The following is a 27,868-nucleotide window of genomic DNA, read 5'->3' as shown; positions in this document are numbered from 1 at the left end:
AGAATGCCTCTTATGCCTGATTAAACTTCAATAAGCAGAATCTCCATTTTCCAACATTTCTGATGGGAGAATTATTGCTGTGCATACACATCGGAAAAGATTGCAACGAACAGTAAGTTTAGCCTCACAGAGGATCTCTCTAGCTGGTTGTTGAAATCAGATATCTTTATCGTCCGGCAACATGTTACATGAACATCTAGTCACCATATCCATTCTTGAGAAAGAAAGCAATAAGATACTGAACTAATATTCAGAATCATTTACAGAAGTGACAAATTGAATGATATTTAACCAAAAAAATTCCTGTGGTTTTTCCTCTCTTATTCTTTGATGTGGAAGCAAAAATGAGGTGCTAAGGTGCGTACAACAACAAAATGCATAAAGCAGGTTGCAAAATTTGAACACAGGTTCAGCAACTTAAAATGGAAGTATCAACAGGAAAAGCGAGGCACAATTTTGGCTTCTGTTCCAGAAACGATGATAGTAGAGCTATTTATTCTTGAATGAGAACTTGTGGATATAACCTCCATCATCCTGTTTCATACCGAATTTTAGCAGGCAACAACTTGATCCACCATGATGTTTGTCACTATCAAATCATGGTTGGCAGAAGTTTGACATGCTCTATGAGATTCCAGTTGCAATACTGGAAGTTGCATGGATCATCAAAGAATGCTCTGGTATGAATGTCAAACCTGTGATATTGGAAAAGCACTGATGAAGTTCCAATTGTCACAAGTAAACATAATGTTTATAATTCTAACACAAAACAAAGCTACTCATCCACTTTATGTTAGAATCTGATGCCCAAAACAATCTCTTTGAATACCAACTTACACGCTGTGAATATCAAACTGATATAACATTGGAGGATAATCTACAAACAAATTTCTCCTTCAAAGACAGGGAAATAAATGCAAATTTTTATTCACTTGATAGAACTCTCAAGCAAGGTTCGCCGTACCGTACCGTACCGGCGTTTCGACCCGAGCTTGGTACCGGTACGGTACGATATACCGCTCGGTACACCCAGGTGTACTGAGCACTGTAGTCGTGCTACAGTGCTCGATACGGGCGGTCCGCGTACCGCTAGCCTGTCGGACCGGTACGTACCGCCCGTACCGGGCGGTACAGTCCGGTACGGCAAACCTTGCTCTCAAGAATATCAAAGGCAAAACAAACTTTGGTATTTCAACATCAAATTTACATGTGGGAAGAAATTTAGCTGATCACATGACATGGAACTTTCAATATTTAAAAATGAGAACTAGTGTATGCATGAATTTCTTCACATAATGATGTTTGATAACAGTCATACTTATGTATTGAATCTCAGACTGCACACAAATAAGATAGGACAATTAGATAAATTATGTATGCCATTCAAGCACCAACAGAAAATGAGATTGTGAATATCAAGAAAAGAGATATTGAATCAAACATGGATAGCAAGTTACTGCTTTGACTAAAATGATAATTGGGTTAAAAACATAGACTGATTGACAAGGTATAAGATAAAACAACAAGCTTAAGATCTACACTATTAACACAATACCCGGTCCACAAATGCGATGGCAAAGTCTATGAAACGTTAGTAGAGAGGAAAAACCTGATTTAGGTAAGAACCTATAGTCACATGGAAGGCTTCTCTAAGGAAAATCTGTCTCATTTAACGATATACATAAGGTGGAAATTTTTCCTGCATGTGTAACTAATGAGAAAAAAAAGCAATTGAAATAGGAGTTGGAGAAATTCACTTATCTCATATATACATGCTTGCACATATAAACACTTCAATATAATTTTGCGGAGAATAACATAGCATGCATGTTTGTCTAAATAGTTTTTGTAGAGAGATGCATGAGAAGGAAACCTTGTTAGCAACCGTAAATAACTGTCTTGAGATGATTATCTATACAAGACAAACTAAACCAGAGAGAAGTTCCCATGTGTGTGGGTATGTGGGTATGTTTTTTAGTTTCCTATTAATTTTTTGGAGGGAGAAGATGTTGGTGGTTAAGTGTAGCAAAACTGCTATAGAAAAATCAGTACATCTTGCTGTTTGTTCTCACACTCAAGTGATAGTTCTGCTCCATTTTAATCTTGTCAACTGAATGTACAAAACCTACCGTTATGTATTACCAAGCTGCCAAAAGTTGATCTTTACAAGCAAGGCTTCCCTCTAACTACCCAAAGGCACAAACAAATTTTGTTCATGGACTCATGCATGGAAAAGATTAACATTCTCAATGAATGCCAAGCATCAAGTAAGACACACCTTTCTCCTTAACAGCTATCTGCAGAGTATCAAGTGTAATTATCCCATCGGTCAAAGGGAGTAGCTCAAGCTTGACTGTGGCACTTGAACGTGCAGGAATACATCTGGGTCATTATGGAATGATGTCAAAAAGAGAGCTTTTAGACTATAGATTGAGATGGAAGATGGACATTGCAGATGATGTTACCCAAGGGGGACAGCACTCTGCAACCATAGATGTGTAAGGCCTGAGCTGTTTCTTGAAATTACATCAGACTTTATAGCAGTCTGTTGGCTCTCATTCTGAGATTTTGTTGCAATATGTACTGAACTCTGGCTCTGAACAATGCTTTCACTCTTGTCCCTAATTCTTGGCACATAATCATGAAAAGCAGCATATGAGTTCATTGGGGCTTTTGGTGTTGAGCTCAATGACAAAACTGAAGGAGAGGTAGATGTTTCCGGAGCAAGAACAGTAAATGTAAGATCTTCAGATGATAAATTTGTAGCTTTAAGGGTTAAGACCTGAAATAAGTCACAAGGTTGGAAATCATTATTTATGTTCGAGTTCAAAACCCAAAATTTGAATATTACTAAAAGCAAGAAGTACCAAAAGTTATAATACCTTGACAGGAAGTTGAGGTGCTCTTACATTAGGACTACCGGTTTGCTGATGAGACTCTGATGTTATGGAGATCATAAGATCCCTTGCAATACGTGGTTGCCAATCTGTTATATGCTTGAAGAACAATTTTGACTCTATGGCGAAAATAAATTACAAGACTTAAGATTAAACTATTAACTAAAAAATCTTGAAAGGAGCAATTATGTCATCCAGGGTCTCCATCGTACCTGTATAGTTGCAACGACAAGAGACCAAGATGGCAAATTGATTTACAGGGGAAAAAACTGTCACCCCTTCACTAATACTTGACATCTTATGTGTATTTGATGCAGCTGCACCTGTTCTTGAATATGGAATTGCCTCATTGTTGCCCTTATGATCTTTGTTTGCTGTAGTTGCCAACTTGAGAATAAAAGAATGTTCTTCACCTCTCCTGAAAACGTAATTATTGTGAGATGATATAAAGCACTCATTTTGACTGATCACCATTATTTAATGAATTATAAGTGACTATCTCTGATCATATAAATATTGAATTGAATACTAATATTTACAATTTGAATGAAAAATGTAACAGAACCAGTACGATTAATATAAACCCATTGAAAATCAATTTGAAGTTCCTCAAGCAACAATTATTCATTTAATAATAATTCCATAATCAATCTCATATCGACAAAATATTAAGCATTTAAGATGCTTGCAAATGAAGATCAAACTAGAGTGACTACTTTTTGTAGACTGATACCGGGTGATGCCACGATAGTAGATACAGAGTATGCAGCTAATTATTACAACTAGGAAACATCCAACTTTATGTTCAGAAAGGGAAAAGGCTTTTTATAGATCTCAATAGGGACAACAGATCCATATAGCCGACCCCAAATAGTTGGACTTATGGTCTTCTTATTGTTGTATATTCAGAAAGAAAAAAAATACAAATAAAGTATATATAATACAATATTATTTAGTTTTTGTTTCGTCACATAAAAAAAAGAAATAAAGTGTATCAAAATATCTAATAAAATAGTTATAGCCAAGAATTGATATTTTGGGTACTGGACCCACGTCAGTCTATAATTGGACTTAGTAGGACTTAGTATGAGTCTGGTCCATGCCAGCATACTGACATATGATAAATGCTCTATATAAGATCAAAGTCTATTGTAAGCCATAGGCATGATTTAGCTACCATCCATACTGCACTGCAAGTGAACACTTCATGTTAGTCCATAACAATAAAGAAATAAAAGAAGTACGAGATGATAAAAGACAAGAATCAAAGTGAATAGGAATACTTATAACCAGGGATGGTCACGCATTAAGCCACTCAGCCAGACCCACTTGCAATTTCGTTGCCGATGCCAGCAAGGGATTTTGCAACAAAGAGGGGAGAGAGAGAGAGAGAGAGAGAGAGTCAAGCTTCTTACCATATTGTTCCACCTTCCGCTGGTCCTCTTACACAAGACATTGTGTAAGCAAAAAACTTTTTCTACATTAAGCAGTGTGTTGTTTTGATTAGTCATTTAGTTGAATGCACCCAAGGGCTCACTTTTTCTACTTTGTATGATTGCACAATAGGTTTTAGCTTAATTTATTATTGCTTTCTGAATAAATGTATTTATTTTTGATAAGTGTTATAGAAATCATGGTATGCAATACCGAATCGTACCGCCCTGTACGGGCAGTATATACCGGTCCGACGGCATACTGGTACACGGACCGCTCGGTACCGGTACAGTGCTACAGTATTACACTATAGCAATACTACAGTACTATACTGTAGCAGTGCTACAGTAAAGGAGAAAATATATAAAATTGTTCGGTACGCCAGTACCGTACTGTACCGAGACAATCTCGAAACACTGGTACGATACGGTATTGCATACCTTGATAAAAATACTTATCAAGATTCGTAATTTCGTATCGTACCGACATATCGAGCTTTGCTTGGTACGGTATGGTACGGGCATACTGAGCGGTACACCAGGGTGTACTGTTCGATATATATATATATAATATATATATAAATATAAAAATCAATATATAAAAATAAAATATAAAAAAAGGAGGCGTACGCTACTTCGACGACGTCTCCTCCTTTTCTTCTCCTCGTCACGTCAGACGAGGAGAAGAACGCAGCCTTCTTATCTGCGGCATTCAACGAAGACATTGAAGGCTGCAGACGTCTTAGCCTTCGGTGAAGAATGCGACGAAGGCCACAGGCGTCTCTGGTCTTCGGTGAAGAAACTGAGTCATTGCCTCTCCGTTACCTCTTGGATCAGGATTGTCGAGGGAGGGCAGCGCCAGATCGAGAAGCGTCGAGGTTCTCCCGATTCTCCCTCTTCTCCCTCAATGCTTCTTCTTCCCTCGCCGCAGCCAGGCCACAACCAAGTTGATATCACTTGGTAGTAGGCGGCGATAGTCGAAATCGACTGTTACCGACCTGTTTCGGGCGGTAACGATCGAAATATCAACCGTTACCGCTCGATATAGCCTTGTATCGTCTGATATGAGGCTAGATCAACGGTATCGAGAAGTATCATTCGAAATTAAAATCCTTGCTACCTGTACAAGATAAGTATATAGCTACTAAAGGATATGAGAATATTCCTTCAGTCATGATGTCAAAAAAATATGCTGCTACTTTAACCTCTATAAATTATCAATTGAGTCTTGATATCCTCTCAGCTCTACCAATCCCACAGATGATTAATTCCTTGTTTCTCCTTTTACCTCTATTCTTTTCTCTTTTCTTCTGTAATTCTATCCACATGTTTGTTCTTTCCCAGTATAATTATATCAATATATTGTTGATTTACCAATAAGCCATGAAATGCTGTGGTTCTTAAATATTATTTTGAATTGATTTAATCCTTTGCATATCTCACCTACATAGTTTTACACTACATAAGCCTTTTGCTTTTGATTTTCTTTATTCTTTGACCAATATCTAAGGTTATTTTATCTAGAAATCTAAAATAAGATCATAATCAATATCAAATTCCCCTTCCACCCTCACCCCATTTATCACTACTCCCCATCCACCTAGGTATAGTCTTAGCTCCGTTCCTACTAATAATTTACTTGGTGTGGTATAAATCAAGGTTTGACGTACCGAAGCGTACCACTCATTACGAGCAGTACGTACCAGTCCAATAGAGGATCAATACGAGCAGTACATCAATATACCCTAGTGTACTGTGTGTCGATACAGCTAGGTATGTATCGTACCGACAACTGATTGGTAGAATGGTATCGACCAATAATGCGAACCATACTCTGAATACAACTACATTCTTGTGTGATAGCAAAATATAGCCGTCTAACAATGTGCGGCCTCACATGCTGCTGAAATTTTGCATATGCAATTTATCACACATTATGGTCACATCAGTCAATATGCAAGTCAAACAATTACCTCCACAATGTGGCTAAGTGACAGAAATATTCTATAGGCAGCCATGTGAAGTGCAATTTGGAACATATTTAGTAGTCACAGTGCTGATTAAGGTGAGCAAGGTGCGCACCTAGGTGCTTGGGCAAAGCAAGGTGCTGCTAGTTCACCTCTGAAGGAGCCAGGCTAGATGAATTCAATGAGACATGTACTTTCCATGCTAAAGCAGCAGGAGAGAGTCAGCCCAGGCACAGGCTTCATTGACTTCACCTAAATTGTCAAGGTCAATAAAGAAAGAAAAGGAGACAGTAAGATAATAGAAGAGACGCCTCTACAATAGGCATCACTTTGTGGTGGAAGGACAAGAAACAGATGACAAAGATGTGATGGATACATACCTCCACTACATCAGAAAGAATACAGCAAAAGATTCACCTTTGGGTTCTTTTTCTTTTTCTAATAATCATTGTCATTCCAATTAAAGATAGACTCTTTGGATGAGAATTTCTAATAATGATGAGACTTCTCAAAGAGTCCACAAAATCTCTTTTTTCCTCTTAAAAAAGAATGACTTTGATAAACAGAATAAATCCAATACAGAACATTTAGGAAAAGAACTTGTAATGGTTTTCAGTTTCAGCACTATAGAATCCAATATAATTACATTAGAAAAAAGTTTCTCTTCAATCAATCAAAGTCTTATTTCTTCAATATTTTATTTCATTAGCAAATTTCTATTTTTCTTACTTTTAGCCTTTCAGAATTCCTTTTTTTGTTAATGTTTCTAAAACTGAAGTATAATCAAACTTTTATTTTACCAACATTTTTTATTACTATCTTACATTCCATTTTGTTTCATTTTATAATGTTTTTCTAATACTAAAAAATATATAAATTATATTATATTCATAAATAATTAATTTTTGATCTTTTGATCCATCAACTAATTAATTAATTAATATATCATTTTATTATTGTTTCTGTTAAAAGTTTACTTTCTATCCTTTTATTTGCTCTCTAAGAATTTAGAATATGAAACTTGTGACATTTTTGCTAATTCTCATTGATATTTCTTTTATTTTCTAAAACAAAAGATGATTGTTTCTGCTTTGCTTCAACAATCATGCACTTTATCTACACATCTTACCTCAAGCATGCAAGAGTTTTTCTTAAGTGCACCTTTGCATTCCATGAGACTATGCCATTAGGAATTTGGTGCACATCTGTAATGCTATATAACAAATCAACAACAATAGAGAAGCAACAAAATGGGACTATTTGAAAGAACCTGAGGGGAAGATCTGGTAAGCTATGGCCATTTCCTGTCTCAATGCTTGCAATTGGCAGCAATAGAGGTGGACCACATTTTGATGCCTCCTCCTCAGAGACAATAGCTATGGCATCCAAGAATATAATTATTTCTGGCATATGAGCTGGAGACACATTCTGCGAAAGAGAGCATACCCCTTGTGTGGAATGGACAAAAGAAACTAGAGGAAAAAAAACAGCATTAATACCTTTATTTGAACACAAAGGAGATCCTCTGTATTGCATTCAGTAGCAAAAGAATGGATTTCAACTGGTTGTATAATTTCAAGCTTTCGTTGCCACCTCCTGCCAGGTAAATATATGCCTTCTAAGCCACAGTGTGCAGAAAAACGTTGTGGCTCCAGTGCAACACCTCGAAATGATAAAAGCCCCTCATTTCTTGTATCTTGATTTTTCATGAGCTTCTCTTGTGACAAGCGATCAAAATCTTCAAGATCAAAAGCAGGTTTTGAGCTAGAAAATGAAGTTATAGAGGCAGGTGGTCCTGTAATTTGAGGAAATGAAGGCATGGAGTAGCTTCTGAAGTGACCAAAAGAAAAAATTTGCGACCCAGAAGCAGGATATGCTGACTTTTGTGATACGCTTGATGTTAATGGAGGTGAGAGTGGACGAGAAGAAGGTAATGTGCGATCCAAAGGAATCAACCAATTAAGCAGCTCCCGACATGGATCCTCAATATTTGGAACCAGCAGATTGTTATGGTCTTCGAAAGCAGAATTACTACATTGGTATTTCTCAAATTGAATAACCTCGAGGACAGGATCTTTTAAATTGTTCACTCCAACATTAACTTCTAAAAGAACCTGCATCAATGCAACAGACAGATTTAGCACAATATATTGATATATTAGCATATTTGATTGATATAAATGATACCCCTGGCATGTCATTTAGAAACAAATATCAGTAGAAACAAACTTGAGGAACCTCTGACAATTCCATGTATGAAGATTTTAGCCTTTGCATAAGCTATAACAGAGTAAATCATAGTCAACTTTATCCATCAAAGGGATTTGATAGAAATATAATGTTTTCAAGCTAGTAGTGTCGTTGAGGTTCTTTCCAACCACTAGACATTGGAACTAAATGCATCCTGATGACTCGCAATGGCAAGCTGTAAATGGATTACTAGAAAATATGTTAGCAAGATTTTGAAAAAGCAACAAGTATGACTTATATTCATCTAAGCATTGATCACTATAAAATAAAAAGCAAAGATATAGAAAGCAAGAGCACAACTTTGACTTATATTAATATCAAGGCATTAGAACTGAGCACAAATGAGTGACTCCCTTATGTAAGGTTTTGTTCTGATCAAGATTTAAAACACTACCTGTACCAAGTCAGTACAAACCAGTATTTACTGGTTCGGTAGAGAACCTATATGTGAATCCAACGATGTCCAGTTTGGGATGGACTGTATCACTCAGGCATCCACTAAGTTCACTGTTTCGAGCTCGTTGCCCCAACTGGTCTGGTTAACTATGGATTGTACAGCCCGATAAGTTCATCATGCTGAGCTTACCAGCCAGATAACGAGTACCAAACTTATCAGGCTGTCGATAGTTCAGTAAGCCTACCGAACGATACCGGATGGATGGTAAGCCTACCAAATCGTACAGGCGATGAGCCTGCAGCTCGGTATATGTATTCTTTGTTTTCTTCTAAATGACAACTGTTACAGCTATTTTTTCTCTCCCTTTCTCTATTTCTCTCATTCCTCTCTCTTCCTCCATCTCCTCATCCTCCTCATGAAGTCATCTCTTCCTACCTGATATGTTGTCAACCACCTTTGATGGTATTAAATATGCAGTATGAGCACTAAAAGAAGTTCTAGTAAAAAATTTTAAAGAAGAACACTGTTCTATTAGAGCAATTTTTAAAGAATTTCCAAAAAAAATTATCTGCTTATGCTCACATGGCTTGGCACAGAGGAAGGAAAATAGAAAAAAAAAAAACAGATGTTATATGCAAACTTCTTACGGAGTTCTCTAATGCAACACAAAATAAACTAATGAATCGCCACAATATCCAACACCATATTAAATTGGTACCAAGCATCATGCTACCTAACCTTTCAATACTACTGAATTAACCTAATGAAGCATGCCGATCATCAGCAGTGAGAGACTTGCAAGAAAATGTCTAATCCAAGAATTTAACATTACATTCAATGTCTTCGTACCCTCAAACCTCGAGAAAGTAAACATATAAGGTGTCGAAAATTGTATTATTATCATAACATAAGTCAAACATAATGTTCCTGATGATTTGTTGGACATGTTACATGGTGCCAAAGAGACCCCAAAACTCTGTGGCCAGTATAGTATAAAACAGTGTCCTTATATGTCTGTTTTAACCATCTAAATTACATAATTTCTGGTGAAGGAGAACAGAAATATATTATTGGAATGACTACTTGAAAAAAGATCATAGAATATGACAACAGGCAAATAGTTGCAAGTAATCGAATAATCCACACTTAGATATCATGTGCAAGTACTACAAGGTTTATATAATTTCTCCATGACTTGCAAATAAGAAAATACCAAGCTGCTGTAAACATACCACTATGTCACCATTGGACAAAGAATAGCATTTGACAGTATCTCTAGCTACTCCACCAGATGCGTTGCCATCAAAACTACCCTTATCAACTACTGCACTGAAAACATTGCTCCTTGGCACTTTTTTTGATCCATTATTAGGGTGGCTTCTTCTCCCTACTACCTCAGAATTCATGGCAGAAGGGTCATTTCTTCTAGACCAAAGTTGTTCATCTGACTCGATGATTCTGATGAAGAAATTTGAATTTTTAAAACTTTCAAGTATAATCTCAGTTTGCTGTTTATGTGACTCCATACGGAGGAGAGACTCAGTTGCAGAAATATCATCTTTAGGACTCAAATCACTTGCAGATGAAAGGGTTTCACTATTGTTTTCCGCATTTTGGTCAACGGTTTCTTCAGGTATGCTACTTACAATCCCATTCAGACTGACTGGACTAGATGGCTTCCCTAGAGTTTCAATATGTTGCTTTTTATTTGAGCTGGATTTACCATTTCTAGACATTGCGGCAGCAACTCTAAATGGAGTTATGATTTCAGACTCCTGTTTCCATGCTGAGAGGCAAACCAGTATATGCATATGCTCACCTGAGAAAAAAAAAACAATTCAGATCTTAGAAAAAGTACTATTTTCAGGACTAAGAAAAAATAATTCAGAATAGAAAGAAGTAGCTACCAGGAAAAATGAATGAACGGTCCAAGGACCTCAGCTGTTGAATATCTGCTGCATCAGTCCAATTGTCTGGAAGCTCCTCTGCAAGTGTAAGCATAAAAGTAAAACCAATTGGACAATGAAATAAAACAGCTTTAAGATTTAAAAACGATGAAGCATTATAAACATTGTATTCAGATAAGCCTTGATTGAACCAAGCTTTATGGAATTGAATACACAGAATTCCTTAACTTCACTTTTCAATATATGCATTTTAAAATCATATTCTGCTACTCCGTCAATGTTTGATCAAAATGGTTCAATAAAAACATAAAATGGATTACAAATAAGTTCTAACGAAAACATAAAGGTTAATCATGTCAAAGTTTGATGGGTAAGAATACAAAAACGAAGCAAAAGGTAAAAGGAAAAGTGAACAACAACTATAGCACGATGCACCTGTCTATACCTTTTAGATAAGTATCATTCCAAATGACTACAAAAATCAACCAATTTCATGAGGGCCCAAAGAGACAGTTCAAGACTTATTTGCATATGCAAATCAAAACCAAAGAATTATGTTCTTTAATCTTATATCCGATATTCTTCTGTGACCAACAACCAAATCACATAACACATAATGAAGGTCAGTATCAACAATGTGAATGAGCATACTCAATAAAAGTTTATAACCAAGATAAACAAGAAAAAACTTTTGAAACTGAAAACTGCAACCAGATTAACCATCTAGAACATGTTTTAGTATCTTTTGGTTCCTAGTCCTAGAGCTTGTAAACTAATGTTATAGAAAGTTTTGGTAGCTAATACTGAATTGATAAGAAAAACAATCAGGAACAGTTTCAAGCTTCACAATTATTATTGATGTAACAGTTAATAACACCAGCTTACATTAGCAACATTTAGGTCAACACACTTGCTTATCCATGTTCCAGGGATGTCTCTGCGAATTGAGATAAATATATGACTCTTAAGATGCTTGAAAAAGTGATAAGATATGCAAGTGGACATACTATATGGAATTGTTATCCAACCATCGTCTTCTAATACATCAGTATGGTTTCCTTGGTTTTTGGAAGTTGGAGCTGGTGTTGAGCTACCTACATCAGTAATTACATCACTGTCTGTATCAGCATCATCCCCTGTAGAAGGACTTTGAAATGGGTCTTCTGCAATAAGGCCCTCCAAAGTAGAAGTTTGTTTTGAAATAGGTGTTACACCCTTGTGATTCTCAGTCTCTGTAACATTGGACACCTCAGGAACTACAGGATGGGCAGCTCGTATGAGAAAATTCATGGCTATGTTCAAATTTCCTGCAAAGTAACAATATGAACTAGATGTTAACATTTGGTCTCCCTCTTTGTTCCGTACACAAAAAGATTCTAGGAGCCCTTAACAAGTACAAGAATCACATGTATAGCAAGAGATAGGAGAAATCTAAGCTTCAAAAACACCATGAAGTTCCTATAAAGATTTGGAAAAACACATGTAACACTCAAAAGGAAATATTATGTTAGAAAGACTTATGAACAGAAGCACGCCATCCAGGCAACGAAAGTTCCTTGCAACAAGAAAATTGCAAAACACAAATTTATATGACTCACGGGTATAGGATTGAGTATTCTATGCAATACAGATCGTTACACTTACAACAAGAACATAAATAGAGCCACTGGGAAAATAATTACAAATCCAAATAAAGATATTATACAGATCGACTATTGTATTTGTATTCCTCAGCTAGTCAAAATAATCAATATTTAACAAATGATCATGTAGGCTATCTATATACGATTAAATGGATTCCTATGTCCATGCCTAACCAATTCAAGTAAATACTGCAGAAAGTCTTCTTAATTCACGTTTTTGCAAATGCCATTAACATTTCAAAGCCTAACTTTCAATTATCAATTGTTAAAGGTAGATTAATTTGTGAGATCCAGGTTGAAGATCGAGTGGCGATACAATCTGGTACGGGGTAGTTTGGCTGAATAGGTGTAAAATAAAAACTATTATACAAAATTTAATGCTGGGATTGAAATCAAGTATTGTATTATGTTGCGTATCTTTTGAACACGATAATCAACAGGATACCTCGATCGTGATCTGCAGGCGCCGGCGAATCTACACAGAAAAGAAGTTAGACTCTCCTCTCTTCGTATTTTCAATACCTATCGAGGTGAGAAAAGATCTTGATACGATCCCTAGAAGTTTTATATAGACAAAAGCAGAGGTCTAAGAGAGTTGCTTCCATCAATTTATCTCGCAGAGAATCCTACCATAATTGAATTTTCTTTTTATAAACAGATAACCATAATTAGAATCTAATTAGATCTATGTCACGTAATCTAAAAATAAGCCCATAAATACAATCCAGATCTGCTCCACCGGAAATCGGATATCCGATCGGATCCGGCTCACCGAACCTTAACGAAGCCTTTCCTCGCCTTCCACCTCACACGGCGGCAGCAAGTGCCTTCTCTCGCAAGACCAGGAGAGGGCTGTGGAGGAGCTCAGGAAAGATATTACGATCGCGGAGCACCGGATCTCTGGGACCGAGAGAAACAGGGAAGGAGAGTGACTGAGAGAGACGGAAGTGTGAGGGGAGAGAGAGAAATAGAGAAGGAGGAGGTTTGGCCTAGAACACTCACCGTCATTCGCCACCGGCGCTCGCCAGCGTCGTTGTCTCCCACCACACTTCGACGAGAGAGAGGGAGAGAAAGGGAGATCGAGGTCACGCTCGAGAAAGGGTGGAGCGGGTACGTATAGCTCCTCAAGCCTCTCGAACTTTCTGAACAAGTCCTTGAACTTTTATTATTGTTACAAACTTCCTAAAGCCTTATTCCGTCATCTACTAAAAGGACTTACAGCACAAATCCAGAGATTTGAGAACCTTTTATATAATTACAAAATGAAACAAACTGTAATTTTATGAAATACTGACAGATTTAGGGATAATGCAAAAATAGATCGGTGTTTCAATATATAATATATTTAATTATATTTTGGATCGGATCTCTCCCTAATCGGATCAACTTGACCTCAATCTCTCCCGGAAACAACTCGAATCGGATCGGATCAGAATCGATTCATAAAATTAAAGTTCTACGTGTCTTGCCCAGATTGGGTCAACATTAGCGTCCAATTCCGTTTATAATTAGATGGGGTTGAGTCAATGGGTCAGACTTCGTTCCATATCGGATTCTATCGTAATGGATCTCATATCAAATCGGGTCGGATCGATTTATTAATAGCCTTGCTTTATATAAAGCATTTCTTTTTCTTTTTTTGGTTAATCATAAAGCACCTAAAATCTCGATTTCACGACGAACGAACGGAGGAGAACACCACTGGCGTCGCAACGGAGAAGAAAGGAGGGATGAGCGGAGACATCGGTGGGCGATCGAAGAAGCTACTCCTCCTCATCGTCGCGATATCTCTTCAATCGACCGCAGGTTCGCACTTTTCCTTGATCCCTGATCCAGAATTGGTATCTGAGATCTCATTTTGAGATCTCGTAGGAGGCACGCCCAACTCTTGGTTTTAGCTCTTCGTTACTTCTGAATCACAATGTCCTACGTTTTTTGAAGGTGTTGTTTGAATCGAATCACTTCTTTTTATCTTCTGCTCCACTTGCCCCGTTGATTTAATCTTATTCGTAGTTAAGAATGATGTTTGTTATGGAAACAATTGAGTTGTTCCAGAAATTAGCAAGTTGTTTGCAGGATGCCGCTAGAAATAGGCAAATTGTGTGTCGTTCTCAGACATCATTCGAGTTATTGGGGAAAAAAAAGAACTTTTACAGAATTTTGCAGGGTTCAGTTTGGCAGGTTTTTGTTTGTCTTCATCAAATTGAAACTAGGAATTAACTCTTTAGAGAAAAGAAGTTTCATGTCGATTTTGGGTTCTAGTTGGAAATCAAATGGTTAGAATTCTGATCCGGACTACAAGGAACTTCGTTCTGAACCGAACTTGCTTGTCTTTCTTTCGTGCAAACATGAAAACAAATGTTGGGACTGAAGATTTTTTGTCACTCTATATAGGAAAATCTGAGTTCTACCTTAAACAAATTGTCAATAATGATCTGACGGGATTAAGGCTGAAACTATAAAACCCATGTTTGTTGTAACATGTCTTAATTGGTTGCAGCACTTGTCATCGAATATTAGTTTTCTTATTAAAAAAATATTGGTTCTTTCTTTTCGACATTTTTTTTTCCAACTTTCATCTTATGTTGGGAGGAATGGGTATCTTGCCAATTGTTCTTCCAGCCATGGGATTCTTCTAGTTGTCCTATTGATTTAAATGTCCTTGTCAGTTGTCACTAGATAGACTGAGATCTGCTAGTGTTGATACTGGATTATTGTTTGGTCCGAAAAGCTAATGTCGATAACTATGTTTAAATTAACCTTGTTACCACCATTGCTTAGACCTTCATGATCTGGAGGATTTGAGATGGTTACAGTATCTAAAATGTAACATATGAAATTTGTTTTTGGTGATCCAGGATTTTCTATATAGAATAATACTAAATCACTTGGAAATTAAATAAGATTCGAGAACTCACAGAATAGATTCCAATTTAGCAACTTGGGGTTCAGACTGCTTCAGTCAGTAAGTCTCCTTAGATGTTCTTCAGTATATCTTATATTGTTATGCTCGGTTTGCACCGACAATTTTAATCCCTTATTTAGACCACATTTCTTGTTTCCGTGAATTTTGATGCATGATGGCCAGGTCATACTATGCTAAAACAATGATCCATAATGGTCAGGAAGTACTATCACACAATTCCGCAATCTGTTAACTTGTGATGGACACCACATACTTTAATTTATAATGTGCCAGCAAGACATGTTATGTTGGCACATGGTGTGCCCAAGAGAAATTAACTTGTGCCCAATAATTCTATTTTACTAAGAACATTTTAGATGCTTTTGTTCAGTGCTACTTATGATCTGAATTTTCATCTTAGTTTCTCTTTTGTCATTTCGAGTGTCTTGTACTTCCTATTTTTTATCTTAATCTAGTTGTTCATGCATGTGAGTAGACTTCTCTTTTGTTGTAGTTCTGGCTGATGATCCATCAAGTTCAAATGATGCAGCCAAGGCAGAGGCTAACCCTTCTAAGTCTGCTAGCAACATGAGCCGTGAAGTATTTTTCATATGCTTGGCAATTGCAGGAACTGTGCTTTTGTCGGTTTTTCTTTTCAAGCTTTGGCAGAAAAAGAAGAGGGAAGAGCAACATGCTCGTCTCTTGAGACTGTTCGAAGAGGACGACGAGCTGGAGCTCGAACTTGGTCTTCGAGATTAGGAAGCATGACCATGCAACTTTGTGCACTATTGCGGCTGAGGTCATGTTATTGGAGTAAACTATTTCATGATGATCACAGGGTTGTGAGTTATGTTAGTGTGATGCTTTCTTCAGGAGTTGCATATATTTGCACCAGCATTTGAGATATAGTTTGTAGTATTTCACCACTATTAGCCAGAGCATTTGCACTTGTTTAGAAGATATCATCGTAATTATTCATTTTCATGAATTCAGTGTGTATGAAGGTCGAAGTTGCCGTAGGTCTCAGTTTGATATGGAATTCAGCTGATATCAGAACCTGCTCTGTTGTATGCATGTCATTGTCTTTGGCGTTCACAAAGAATGTACCATCATTTTGTCTTCTAAAATGCGTCCCGCAATTATGTGAATCTTGGAGTTACTTCAATTTCGTCATATTTTTCGTTTTAGATCCAATTCACTTGATTTTCACGTATGCCACAGCAAATGCAGCTGTCTGATAGTTTCGATCTTGAAGGTATAATTTAATTAGTGGCATTTGATATTGTCCGAAAAATTCTGGATGTTGATCATCATTTATCATTTTTGATCCTTAATGCTATCGGATTTGTTCATACCACTTAATATGTATATGTATGTTAACTGTTCAATATCAAATGTTGCCTCTCACTTGCAGCAATCATTACACAAGCAAGCCTTCTCACACATCCACGTCTATCTGTATCATTTACAATAGAGTTCATCATCCTAGACTACGAACATAGTACAGGACTCATTTATTCTATTTCAAGCTCATGATCTATCAAGAAAGCCATAGGAATAACAGGGGAAAAATCCATAGTTTAAACAGCATATTTAGCATAAACCTTGGACCATTTTCTAAGGGAAAAAGGTTATGCATTTAATCTGCTGAAATTTTCTTTGACATCTGATGTTATTTTATAGTGTTTCGATACAACCTTCTAAAGATGATAAATTGGCAAATACAAAACTACCCCACCCTTCACTATTCAATTGAAGGGCTGATCAAAACAGAATCCGCATGAATCTTAGGTTTTTTGCTTACACATTGAACGACTGATCAAAACAGCATCCCGCCTGAATCTTAGGTTTTTTTGCTTATACATTGTCTTGAGTAAGAGGACCAGCAAAAGGAGGAACAACATGACAAGTGAGCTTGACTCACCCCAGGAAGACGAGAAGATCCCTGCTTATCTGATATCATCAGAAGCTTTGCCCCTCTTTTCCCATTCCTTTCGTGGTCCCAATCAATCAATTCAACTGGAAGAAAGCTAGCCAAAAGGTCATGGATGAAAGGATCCTCCCCCCTGCTTACTTTCAGTATTCCTATTTGGTGTACACTCATCTCCTTAGACTCATCACTCCATCAGGTCTCCAGCCACCTCATATATAGAATGGTATGCCTCTCCCAATCATCTCCTTCTATCGTGCCTCGTGTGAGCCTTGTGATTCTTGATCTCGAGTGTAACATTGCAGACTTCAGGACATTACTGCTTTCTTTTTGCCTTGATTTTTATGCGATTGCAGAAGTCCATTCAGATTTCAGTATTTGAAAGATTTATTGGTGTTAGATGTTGAACTTTAACATTTTCTTCTAACATCCAAATAAGAGTATACCTGTCAGATAAAAGATGACTTAATACAAATATGCATTCAAACTGGAAAAATATGACACTAATCAACAGCATATTAAATGACAAAAAATAAGGTCCAGAAGCTCAAGGCATACCTGATGATTCTTCAAGTGAACAGAACTTCAGCCAATTACCGTCACAATCTTTGCCTAAAACAATCCAATAAATGCATGATCAAACTTGGAGAAAGGTAGAACATTTTGAATGCTAGGGATCTGGAAGCCTGATGATTCTTCTCTAACAGCAGTACCATCAGGCATTTGGATGCCTGATGATTCGAAACAGGGATGCATTTGAAAACTTAAAGAATGCTATAAAGTTTCTTGAATTGAATATGTCAAGTGGTATTAAACCAAAGATCACATTTTTACTCATGTTAACCCTCATAACATAATTCTGAGCTTCTTTGGCAATGGAAAAAGAACATAAAAGAGAGATTAACGGCAAGAGATTATAATAGTTTATGGATACCAAGCAAATCAAAACAGAACATGCAAACTCCTAGCATGTGTTTTCTAACCAAAAAAGTTTGAATCATAGATTGTAATGTTCTTTCTCACTAAAATCTTCAGTATTAAATAATCCCAAGTGTTTATATTCAGTAGAAAGAAATTGTCATCAAAATTTTCCGGAGATTTCATTAAATAAACGAAACCAATACAAAAACATCAGATTAATCCCCAAAAACGTAAACAACCTCCAAAAATTTACTCATTTCACAAAGAGGATAATTGTCAGCGCAGCATCAACAGCGGCAGAAATCCTGTAACCAATCAACTGAAACATCATCACCCTATCACCCCACGAAGCGTACCCAAGAAAGAGGCAAGTCACCTGGATCACATCGTCGGTAGAACTTCCCGACATTGCAACACCACCAACACGTTATAAGGAAAGAACAAAGCATATCAGAAACCAACAAGATCAAGGTAAGCAAACCGATATCAACACAAAACAATGGGAACTACAAGAACCGAACGTGAGCGGCAGCGGACCGTGATCATGCCGGTAAAGCGGTTTCCGAAGTCACGTAAGATTTCCTCGGATGTGCAAGCAACGCGTGCCACCTCGCCTCCGGCCACCTGCCACGCACTTGGAAGAAAACCCGAGAGGAAATCTCGGATCGGAGCGGCTGCTTACAGGAAAAAGAACTCGAGACAGGGAGGGGGAAACAAAGAGAAGACATTGGGGAGTTAGGGTTTTCGATTCGTCAAGCGAGGAATTAGGGTTTTCGGCGGAGTTCGAGCGGATGAGGAATTGCTCGTTGAGTGAAGTGGAGCGTTTTAGGAATTAGCGTGCTTTGTGGTCTCAAGTTACTGGAATATGATGAAATTACATATATGTCCCTCTTCTACATGCCCTAGTATTAGTATTGTTAACGTTGCCGTCCCCGAATTCACCGCCCCAGCGTCGTTTGGTCTTCTCCGTATCCCGACCTAAAACCTAACCCTAGCTTAATCATCTCCTCCTCCTCGGCTCAGATCCCTGCTTCGTCGTGTTCTCATCGAAGCTCTCCTATCATCTTCGAAAGCAGGTTTTATTTCCCTGATCTGATTCCCGTCTGTGTAATTAGTCTATGAGAATCCTGTCCCTCTTTTAATAGGGTTGGCTGGAGATCCGATTTGATCTTTTTTTTTTTTTTCTGTTTCTTCTTATTTTTATTTCATTCGATAGCCACCTTGGATCGGATATGTCTGATCGACGAGACTGGTGTAATCTTACTAATTCTTGAATTTAAAGTTTCATGTCAGGAATCTTGTTATGCCTTTAGATGTTTGGTTTGTTTATCAGTTTAAGATGAATATAAATCGTGTCCTTGATGTTTTTCGTTGTAATGGTGTTGTCTTTGAAAGTTTCTTAGGTTGAAGGAATTCATCGTTCTTGTAATTTTTCCTCATGAACCAGATCTTGCATAATTCTTCTGTTAAATTTAGTGTTTGTGATACCCTAGATAAAGGTGTAATCTGTTGAGCTTAGGTTACACGTTCTCAAACTAGTCATGAAATTTATTTCAAGCCTAGATAAATGATAAGGTTTGGCTTGTTACATAACTGATGAAACCTAAACTAAGCCTAAAATTTGGATCCTATGCAGCTTGATAAGTTAAATTCGTTTTCGTTCGCCTTGATTTAAATTTATCTTTAACCTTAATGTTTGAAGTTTCACTAATGTTCTAATAATAGTTGCATCTGTAAACAAACTGAAGAGAATGATTGATATTGATATTTTTGACCTGAAAGTAATGGTCGTAAGAGTGAGGTCCTGGTTATGCCTGGTTGCATAACCATTGGATATATATCAGGAAGTTATGGTTATCTTGTATCAGTAATGGTTGCATAACCATTGGTTATCCTGTTATTTCTTATATCAGGAAGTGGTCAAGGCCTGCCACCACCCGTGGACAATAATGAATAGCAGACCATTGTTGTTTTCCATGTGATCTGAGTTAGTCTAAAAAAAATATTGATTACAGGTCAACAATTTCTATAATAAAATATTTCCTGATTATGCCCTGAGGAAAAAACAACTGAGAGAAAGCTTGATTTAATGTTATAATTGACAAACAGAAAGAATGGAGAGTTAAGTGTTGGAATCAGGGTTTTATATTTAAAGGTCTATTTATTCTTACTCTGCTATGGAATTTTCAGTGTTGCGAAAATTGATTTCTCTCCACCATGCCTACTTGACAAGTAATTTGTATAAATTTAGAGCCTAGATATATTTGTAATGATGGTGGGCTTTATTTTCCTCATCATTGATACCAGATCTGCATATCTGTTGGCTTTATGTTGTACTTTTGATGTGTTATTTATTTTTCATAATTGATCAAACCAAACCCCATTTAGTTGGATGTTGATTGAGATCTCCTAACTTGATCATAAATGGATCTGGTTTAGGTTGCTGACTTTTCCAAAACATCTTAACTAATTTGTCCCAACCCACTTGAATTATCACCTCTGGTACCAGCATTTTAATCCATTCATGTGCTGACAATAATTGATCTTTATGTTGTTTATATTCTATCCCTTATTTGTGTTTGTGCACATGTATAATGATGATTCTGTCCTTATCTTTGTCTTTTGTGTGTATTTTCTAGTTTTCTTGGAGTAAAAATTTGATCAATATTAATTATTAACAGTATATTAAGTGCCTCATAATGGAAGGCGAAAAGTATGATGGCAGGCAAGAGTCACTCTTTCAAAATAAACACGGAGCACGGGAAGAGGTTAGCATTATTTGCCCTTTTATACTTATGTAATTGGATTATCTTTTTCTATATCATACTTTATAGGCCTCGGTTCCATGGTAGCCTAATATATTTTATCTGTCTTGTTGTGCAATTAATTTCAGTAAGTATTCTATATCTGCATATTTCTTTTTCCTCACTAGTGGTTTGGTTGCTTGGGTTTACCAGTATAGTTGGAACATTTGATTTAGATTATTCATTAATAATATCTCTCTCTCTCTCTCTCTCTCTCTCTCTCTCTCTCTCTCTCTCTCTCTATATATATATATATATATATATATATATATATATATACAGAGCAGATATAAACATAAACTGAAGTTCATATTATATTTTTTTATTTCTTCCATATGGTTGAATTTCTTTTAATATAATCAGATGCCATTTCTCCCTAGGATATGGCACAGCCTAATTCCTTGGCCGAGGATTCAGCAGAAGATTTCCGTTTGCCAATATATCACAGACCCACAGAAAACCTTGATACTGATGAACTGGAGCAAGCATCTTTGGATAAACAACTGACATCATCTAATGTAGGGTTTAGGCTTCTGCAGAAAATGGGATGGAAAGGCAAGGGTCTTGGCAAAAATGAGCAAGGTATTCTCCAAATTTGTATTAATAACTTCAGAATCCAATCATATGGTGCTTTTTTTTTTTACAAATACTATTTGATGTTTGATGCTTCTTGTGTAACCAAAGTCAATATCCTTGTGACTGTGTGAATATGATTGAGTTTTTCTTTTGGTAAATCTCTATGTATATATCTGGAGAGTGTAATCATGGATTGGAATACGACCACTAAGCATGAGAATTTTGTGCAAGGAGAAAATAGAAAAGAATGGGATACTTAGCAAACAACGCAAGATGAAATTTTGAAATAAAATAATAATGGAAGGAAATACAGGGTATGTGGTCTTATTTTCTATGTTCTTTACATGTCTTCTTTTTGTTTTCTATAAATAAAACTAAGATCTTTAGGACAGCTGGTGCGTTGGTGTTTTCGAATTTGTACTTTGTTCCCTATCCTGTTAGTTCTCTGTTTTCAAAAAGGGAAAAAAAAAACCTTCAGCCTGTTGATCTCTTCTTAACCATTCCATTTACCTTCTATTTACTTCCAGTGCTTGAGCCTACATTTAATTCTCTGATCTAAATCAGATAAACTAAGGTGCTAAAAAAGGAATAGAACCTGATGGACCTGTGGTTCGTTTGGTAAATGGAACAATTTTTCTGCCAAAAATAACAGTTTTATGTTGTATTCCAGCTGAAATTTGAAATTTCGACTTGTGCTTCAGACTTATTATATGTGCTAATATTTGCTGACTATCACCTACCATTATACTCTTGCTAATTATTTTTTACTTTAGTGAAATATACTCCAACTACTTGGGCCAATGGAAAGAAAAGAATGTTCCTGTAAAGGCATTAATAACATACTACTGAAAGGTGCATGCTGATGTTGTTTAATCAGCGATGACCACATCCTGAAAATTAGTGATATTATGAAATGTGTCTCACACAGGACTATAACAATTCTAGTCTAGTGTTAGTTTGGATAGTTATTTTTGTTTTGCATTGATGTCTTTGATTTAGTCTACCACAGTTTTTATTTTAGTTTGTTGACTCTGTCTTGTTCAATGAGGATATGCAGGCATAGTTGAGCCCATAAAAGCTGGTATTAGGGATCCAAAACTGGGGGTGGGGAAGCAAGAAGAAGATGACTTTTTCACTTCTGAAGGAAATGTTCAGAGGAGGAAGCTTGACATTGAATTAGAAGAGACTGAGGAAAATATAAAGAAGCGTGAGGTATGATTGTAGATGCTAGCACTTAACTGATTGTCATGTTTCAACTATTAGATGCATTGGGGTTGATGCTTGACGTTGTAAAAACTGCATTATAGTAGAAGGCAGCATATAATCGCATGTATGTCTTTTTGACGGGAATGATATATCATAAGGGAGCATCAACTCTCGAGGGTATTGAGAATTTCGTGCACTTTTTATTACCTGGTGGCTTCTTCTGCCTGCTTCGTGCAAATGATGACAATCCAGGTGATAGCAGAGCGTGAGCAGAAAATCCAGTCTGAGGTGAAAGAAATAAAAAAGGCCTTCTATTGTAATCTCTGCAACAAGCAATACAAATTGGCAATGGAATTCGAAAGTCATCTTAGCTCTTATGACCACAATCACAGAAAGGTAACCACCTTGTTTTATTCTTCTCATGGTTTGTTTTATTTCATCTACATGCAGCTAAGATTGTTGTTTTTCTTTGATGAATTTACATATTACCTTCTCCCTCAAACAAGACATCATACTTTTATCCACATTCTACAGGCTTTACTAATTTCATAGGCTTCTCAATCCTTCATAAAGTAAATCATCCTATAGTCTGCAAGAGATGTCTAACTCCTGAGGGATAAACATTTAACAGTTCCTGATATACTGATGAAGATAATTGGTTCATGGTACCATTCTCTCAAACTATGGATAATAAGAATGCCAAATGATTTTGTCTTTAGAAATGAAGCCACATGCATTAGTAGTACAAAAAGGACTATAGTAGTTGGCATCAATCTGCACTGACATCTTGGCTTATGGTGACCATATAAATGATCAGTTATCTCACTATGCTTGAACATTTGAATGCACTTTTTTTTTTTTGGTGGTTCTAAACTTTATTCTCCAAGTAGTAATATAATTTATTCTGATTACTACTTACGGCACGAAGCCTGATAACAGTGTCAATAGATCTTGAGAACTGTTGATAAAAGCAATTTGTTATCAAGCTCATTCTGGCAACTGCATAAATGTGCAGAGATTTAAAGAAATGAAAGAAATGCATGGAAGCAGCAGCCGCGATGACAGACAGAAACGGGAACAACTACGTCAAGAGAAGGAAATGGCAAAGTTTGCACAAATGTATTCTTAACTTTCCTACAAAATATTAAAAGGAAAAAATAAATCTTATTTGTGAGCTTACAGTGTTCAAAATTGTTCTACATATTTGTTTTTGCTGTTTCAGGGCAGATGCTCACAAGCAACGGCAACAGCAACAACAACAACAGCAAGAAGGGTCTGAAATCTCTTCAGATGCTGGTGCGGCTAGGACTTCCGCAAAAGTTCTAAATCAGGATCAGCGGCAGGCTCTGAAATTCGGCTTCTCTAAAATTGGTCCCTCAAAGGTCAGTGAAGTAGGATTCTAGGTTACATATTAAGGTTATGTTTTATATATGATTGTTATGCAAAAACAAATTCCATGTGAATAAATAAATAAATATTCCTACTAAATTTGAGTAGATTTGAATGTCCGAGTCATATTTCACCTGAAATTGTACCCCGTTGAAATAAATTGGCATATTGTTGCACCTAGCAGTTTCACTTGCCTTTTGTTTTCTTATATGCTGAAATCTGTACTCTGGAGTATTTGGTATGATTTTCAATCACCCAAATTTCTAATAATCCAAATAATACAGCATGCATATGGTCATAAAATGATCAAAAATACCAATCTTATCACAGTAAGCTGCTAATAATTGCATTTAGTCAGTTTAAGCATATGCCAAAATTTTAGTACTTTTAGTTAACATTTTCCCTATCCATTGGGAAGTGTATTTGAAATCTGATTATGAAAAGAACGCTTTTTTATATTAGGAGGCAAGGTGCACTAGGTTATAAGTTTATATTTTAGATTATCACATAAAGATGTTCCACATTGAAGTTCCATAATAAATCAAGATTTGTTGTAAAATAAATTAAGATTTGCATTGTCAACAATGCAAAATGTTCAGCACTGGTTGGTGATCTCGTTTGATGTGAATAAGATAATTTGGTTGTTTTTAGTTTATCACTCCTCATGCAGAAATGATAGTATTGATATTGGGTTTTTTTAAGTCATTTCATCTCAAGGCTGAGTTTCTCTCGGCAGCTCACTGAATTCTAGCACATGGAATATGTATTTGTGTTTGGCTTGTCAAATCAAATTTTAAATCCTTAATATGATCCTCTTCTTGTTCTCATAGGCATTTATTTTACTTAATGAGGATTCGTAGAAGTTGCCACCTAATAGCTAGGAAAATTCTTGGCTGTCATATATAAGGATGTGGATTTCCTCATTCTTTTTCTATAGATTTGGAGGATGCATTCCAGAAGGTTTTAATGAAATTATCTACATAAGCCTTTTTCTTTTTTTAATACTAAATATTTTAATTCAAATTATTTATGCAAATCTCATGTGCATATGCACTAGTCACAAAATGTGACTGTGGAAATACAAATGTACCTTGTCTTCTTTCTGTTATTAGAATCTTCCAAATTAAAATGATTTGTCAAGGTTGCTTCCTTTTTGCATGGGCATAAAGCCCATAGATAATTATTCAGTGATCTTCATTCTAGTAAATTTTCCATCTACATCTTATGTTGTCTTTCTTTGCTTGTTGGGAACTTATGCTCATCAGGAAGAGTTTTTTACATGGTAAATATCTGGTTATATATGTGCTTAAAACACTTATAGGCCTTAACAAATATCAAAATCTAGTCTTCTATATCATCACATCAACAAAAAAAGGCTTAAGTTGTAGAAATGATGACATGAGTGGCTATGTGATTCAACTGATAGGATATAGTTACTCTGTTTTTACAGTGATGATGTATGCATAAATTAAGTAATTATGTCTTGGATCTTATTATCTTATACTTTACTGATTGTTCAATGTGTTACTCACCGACATACTTAATTGTTCATCACTGTTCTTTTGGTATTCAGAAGGCTTCAGCTGGTGGCATCAGCAAGAAGCCAAAGATTGGTGTGAAAGTATCCTCAATCTTTGGCAGTGATAGCGATGATGAGGAGACGTAATTCTTCTTCGAAGTCTACCAAGAATGCAGTTTCACAACTATTTTGTCAGATAATGTATTACTAGTTGTCGATTACTAAACTGATTTGATTTTCTCTGGAGTTACCACTATATATTGTGTCATTATCTAATTTTCACCTTTTTGGCATTGTCATTATTGGTCGGAACTGTTAATTTTGAACACTTAACACATCGACCATCATATATTTATCAAAATTGTCTTTCATATGCCTTGAATTGAACATTTTTGTCAATCATCCAAATCTTCTATAATCTTGTGTTGGACTGGAATTCATGAATGTTGCAGCAGGTTAATTCTGCTTGTATTTCAATTAAAAAGAAAAACAGTGGACAGGCTTTGGCTGCCTCCAGAACATATTTTTGGTTGTGTTGACTAAAATTAAGATGATTTTTTTTCCTTGTAAGGTACTCGTATATTTTTGATGCAACACACCCTGTCGGCCGTGCTGCAGATTTCAACCTCACTTGTTTCTTTTCCCTTGGGTTGAGGGTTTGAACTCACGTCGTAATATCTTACGTGATTGCTGAATGAAAATTAAAATTCCATTAAAAGGTGTCATTCTTGCAACACAGAACACTTTTGACCGAACGTGATGCAAGAACACCTACCTGCTCCCATGTGTTCGAGCATATGTGATACACACACGACAGAGAATCTCCACATAAGATACATGCATACTTACAAAGCTTCAAGTATTTTACTAGTATAGGCAGTTTCCAAGAAACTTACAATCCAGAATAGCTTCCAATGTCTGGCTTGGGACCCCGGACTACCTCTTAACTGGTATGTTCAACCGAGTCACTGGCTGCTTTACAATGAACATTTGACTGAGACATGGTGAAGAATAAATTTTAGAGCTTATTTTTAAGTGGCCATGAACATCAATCATCACATCACGGTAAGATTTGCTGATGAGTTCTCTCAGAATTTGTCACTTTGATTGCGCATGCCTCACAAGAATGTTATGGTTAGCTTAGATTACAACTCATGGCCAAACCACATCCGAATGATTCAGGAATGAACTATCTCAAACTACCACCGGAAGCAATAGTGCCTTCATTGAAACCGAGGAGGAGAAGAAGAAATGAACAGTTTGATCCATACTGGACAGCTTTTAGCTGCTCACAAGTGGGAAGAGGCGATGTCCCCAGCATCGGAGGGCATGAAGGCCAAGACCAGCAGCACAAGAAGTATACCTATCGGCACAAACAGCAGCGAGGAAGGGGGAGGAGGCAGTGCGGGCAACACGAGGGGAAGAACCAGCAGTGAGGCAGTGAGGCAGACGAGCACCAAGAAGAATTCCGCAGTGAAGTAGCTCGAATCCAATGCCTTGGACCCATTCACTTGTGAGCGCAACCGCCTCGGTCTCCTACCTCCTCTGTCCATACCACAGCTAGCAGCGACAAGCTTTCCCGTCAAGACGTCAAGATTCATCCAAGTCTCCAGGAAACAACACCCTCTCGCTCTCGATCACCAAGGACTTGCCTGAGATCGATCTGGGAAGAAAGCCTCGAGTATCTCAGCCTTGTGCCTGTCAACAGGCGAAGCCATGAACTGAAGGTTCCTCCATGTGCAAAAGAAACAAAAGTAGGTGGCAAATCTATCGTTTACCAAGAAAGAGGAGTTAAAGAAACACAACTTGGGCTTCATATCCTATAGAGATCATGGTTCATGGGTGGCTTGACCAAAGAAAAAGGAAGAAGAGTTCCATTGCTACCTCTCATGATCTCTCGACACTAGGATGGAAAAGGGGACTTCGATCATGATATGGAAGAGGTTGTCTCGTTCATCATGACTGTGTTGCCTTTTGTTGGGTGGTGGTGGTGTGGGTATGGGGCTTGCTGTCTTCCTGAGCTAAATAAGCCATGCGTTGGATACACTGCACCTTATTCTCTCCCAAGCAATCAAGTTTGGACTTCCTCCTGCAGATTGGTGTGGGGTTGCTTAAAATTCTGTG

The 27,868-nt window shown here is 36.8% G+C and overlaps 3 protein-coding genes and 1 long non-coding RNA gene across 17 annotated transcripts; 2 read left to right on the top strand and 2 right to left on the bottom strand.

Annotated features, from left to right (window-relative positions):
- Positions 1 to 259: 259 nt before the first annotated feature.
- On the bottom strand, positions 260 to 13,616 carry LOC103986392 (uncharacterized). Of its 9 annotated transcripts, none has more exons than XM_009404397.3 (12): positions 13,497 to 13,616; positions 13,267 to 13,394; positions 11,859 to 12,158; positions 10,852 to 10,929; positions 10,177 to 10,763; positions 7,797 to 8,411; positions 7,568 to 7,725; positions 3,110 to 3,315; positions 2,883 to 3,016; positions 2,466 to 2,782; positions 2,279 to 2,382; positions 260 to 695 (listed from the first exon to the last, which is right to left on the bottom strand). In XM_009404397.3, exons 3-12 carry the CDS (start codon positions 12,139 to 12,141, stop codon positions 625 to 627), a joined length of 2,553 nt encoding a protein of 850 aa, XP_009402672.2. In that variant the 5' UTR covers positions 12,142 to 12,158; positions 13,267 to 13,394; positions 13,497 to 13,616; the 3' UTR covers positions 260 to 624. The 9 variants fall into 9 exon arrangements, with proteins under 9 accessions (XP_009402672.2, XP_065008499.1, XP_065008500.1 ...); XM_065152427.1 differs by having other exon boundaries at positions 13,272 to 13,394; XM_065152428.1 differs by having other exon boundaries at positions 13,272 to 13,426; positions 13,497 to 13,547.
- Positions 13,617 to 14,139: 523 nt separating this feature from the next.
- On the top strand, positions 14,140 to 16,547 carry LOC103986394 (uncharacterized). The gene is made up of 2 exons (XM_009404401.3): positions 14,140 to 14,300; positions 15,914 to 16,547. The coding sequence occupies exons 1-2, from the start codon at positions 14,225 to 14,227 to the stop codon at positions 16,156 to 16,158; spliced, it is 321 nt and encodes a 106-aa protein (XP_009402676.2). The 5' UTR covers positions 14,140 to 14,224; the 3' UTR covers positions 16,159 to 16,547.
- Positions 16,548 to 17,121: 574 nt separating this feature from the next.
- On the bottom strand, positions 17,122 to 19,073 carry LOC135637800 (uncharacterized). Of its 3 annotated transcripts, none has more exons than XR_010496384.1 (4): positions 18,627 to 19,073; positions 18,490 to 18,555; positions 17,888 to 17,941; positions 17,122 to 17,775 (listed from the first exon to the last, which is right to left on the bottom strand). It is a non-coding gene; the product is annotated as an uncharacterized LOC135637800 (long non-coding RNA). The 3 variants fall into 3 exon arrangements; XR_010496382.1 differs by having other exon boundaries at positions 17,122 to 17,663; positions 18,627 to 19,069; XR_010496383.1 differs by having other exon boundaries at positions 17,888 to 19,032.
- Positions 19,074 to 19,175: 102 nt separating this feature from the next.
- On the top strand, positions 19,176 to 26,115 carry LOC103986395 (uncharacterized). Of its 4 annotated transcripts, none has more exons than XM_009404402.3 (9): positions 19,176 to 19,326; positions 20,932 to 21,018; positions 21,435 to 21,636; positions 22,688 to 22,842; positions 22,941 to 23,013; positions 23,099 to 23,232; positions 23,852 to 23,955; positions 24,059 to 24,218; positions 25,799 to 26,115. In XM_009404402.3, exons 2-9 carry the CDS (start codon positions 20,950 to 20,952, stop codon positions 25,889 to 25,891), a joined length of 990 nt encoding a protein of 329 aa, XP_009402677.1. In that variant the 5' UTR covers positions 19,176 to 19,326; positions 20,932 to 20,949; the 3' UTR covers positions 25,892 to 26,115. The 4 variants fall into 4 exon arrangements, with proteins under 4 accessions (XP_009402677.1, XP_065006673.1, XP_009402680.1 ...); XM_065150601.1 differs by having other exon boundaries at positions 19,177 to 19,326; positions 22,995 to 23,013; XM_009404405.3 differs by lacking the exon at positions 22,941 to 23,013 and having other exon boundaries at positions 19,177 to 19,326; positions 23,089 to 23,232; positions 25,802 to 26,115.
- The last annotated feature ends 1,753 nt before the right edge of the window (positions 26,116 to 27,868 follow it).

The sequence above is a fragment of the Musa acuminata genome, chromosome BXJ3-5, assembly GCF_036884655.1.
Source record: "Musa acuminata AAA Group cultivar baxijiao chromosome BXJ3-5, Cavendish_Baxijiao_AAA, whole genome shotgun sequence".
Classification (NCBI taxonomy): Eukaryota; Viridiplantae; Streptophyta; class Magnoliopsida; order Zingiberales; family Musaceae; genus Musa; species Musa acuminata.
This window is presented reverse-complemented; position numbering and strand designations above follow the sequence as displayed.

Bases quoted from the DNA above. Each gene is read 5' to 3' on its own strand.
- LOC103986392 (XM_009404397.3), bottom strand. From the start codon at position 12,141: ATGAATTTTCTCATACGAGCTGCCCATCCTGTAGTTCCTGAGGTGTCC. The intron at 7,726-7,796 runs GTATTAATGCTG...TCTCTTTCGCAG, and splicing joins TCCTTTGTGTTCAAATAAAG to AATGTGTCTCCAGCTCATAT. The intron at 3,017-3,109 runs GTACGATGGAGA...TTTTCGCCATAG, and splicing joins TTGTCGTTGCAACTATACAG to AGTCAAAATTGTTCTTCAAG.
- LOC103986394 (XM_009404401.3), top strand. From the start codon at position 14,225: ATGAGCGGAGACATCGGTGGGCGATCGAAGAAGCTACTCCTCCTCATC. The intron at 14,301-15,913 runs GTTCGCACTTTT...CTTTTGTTGTAG, and splicing joins ATCTCTTCAATCGACCGCAG to TTCTGGCTGATGATCCATCA.
- LOC103986395 (XM_009404402.3), top strand. From the start codon at position 20,950: ATGGAAGGCGAAAAGTATGATGGCAGGCAAGAGTCACTCTTTCAAAAT. The intron at 23,956-24,058 runs GTATTCTTAACT...TTGCTGTTTCAG, and splicing joins ATGGCAAAGTTTGCACAAAT to GGCAGATGCTCACAAGCAAC. The intron at 24,219-25,798 runs GTCAGTGAAGTA...TTTGGTATTCAG, and splicing joins CTAAAATTGGTCCCTCAAAG to AAGGCTTCAGCTGGTGGCAT.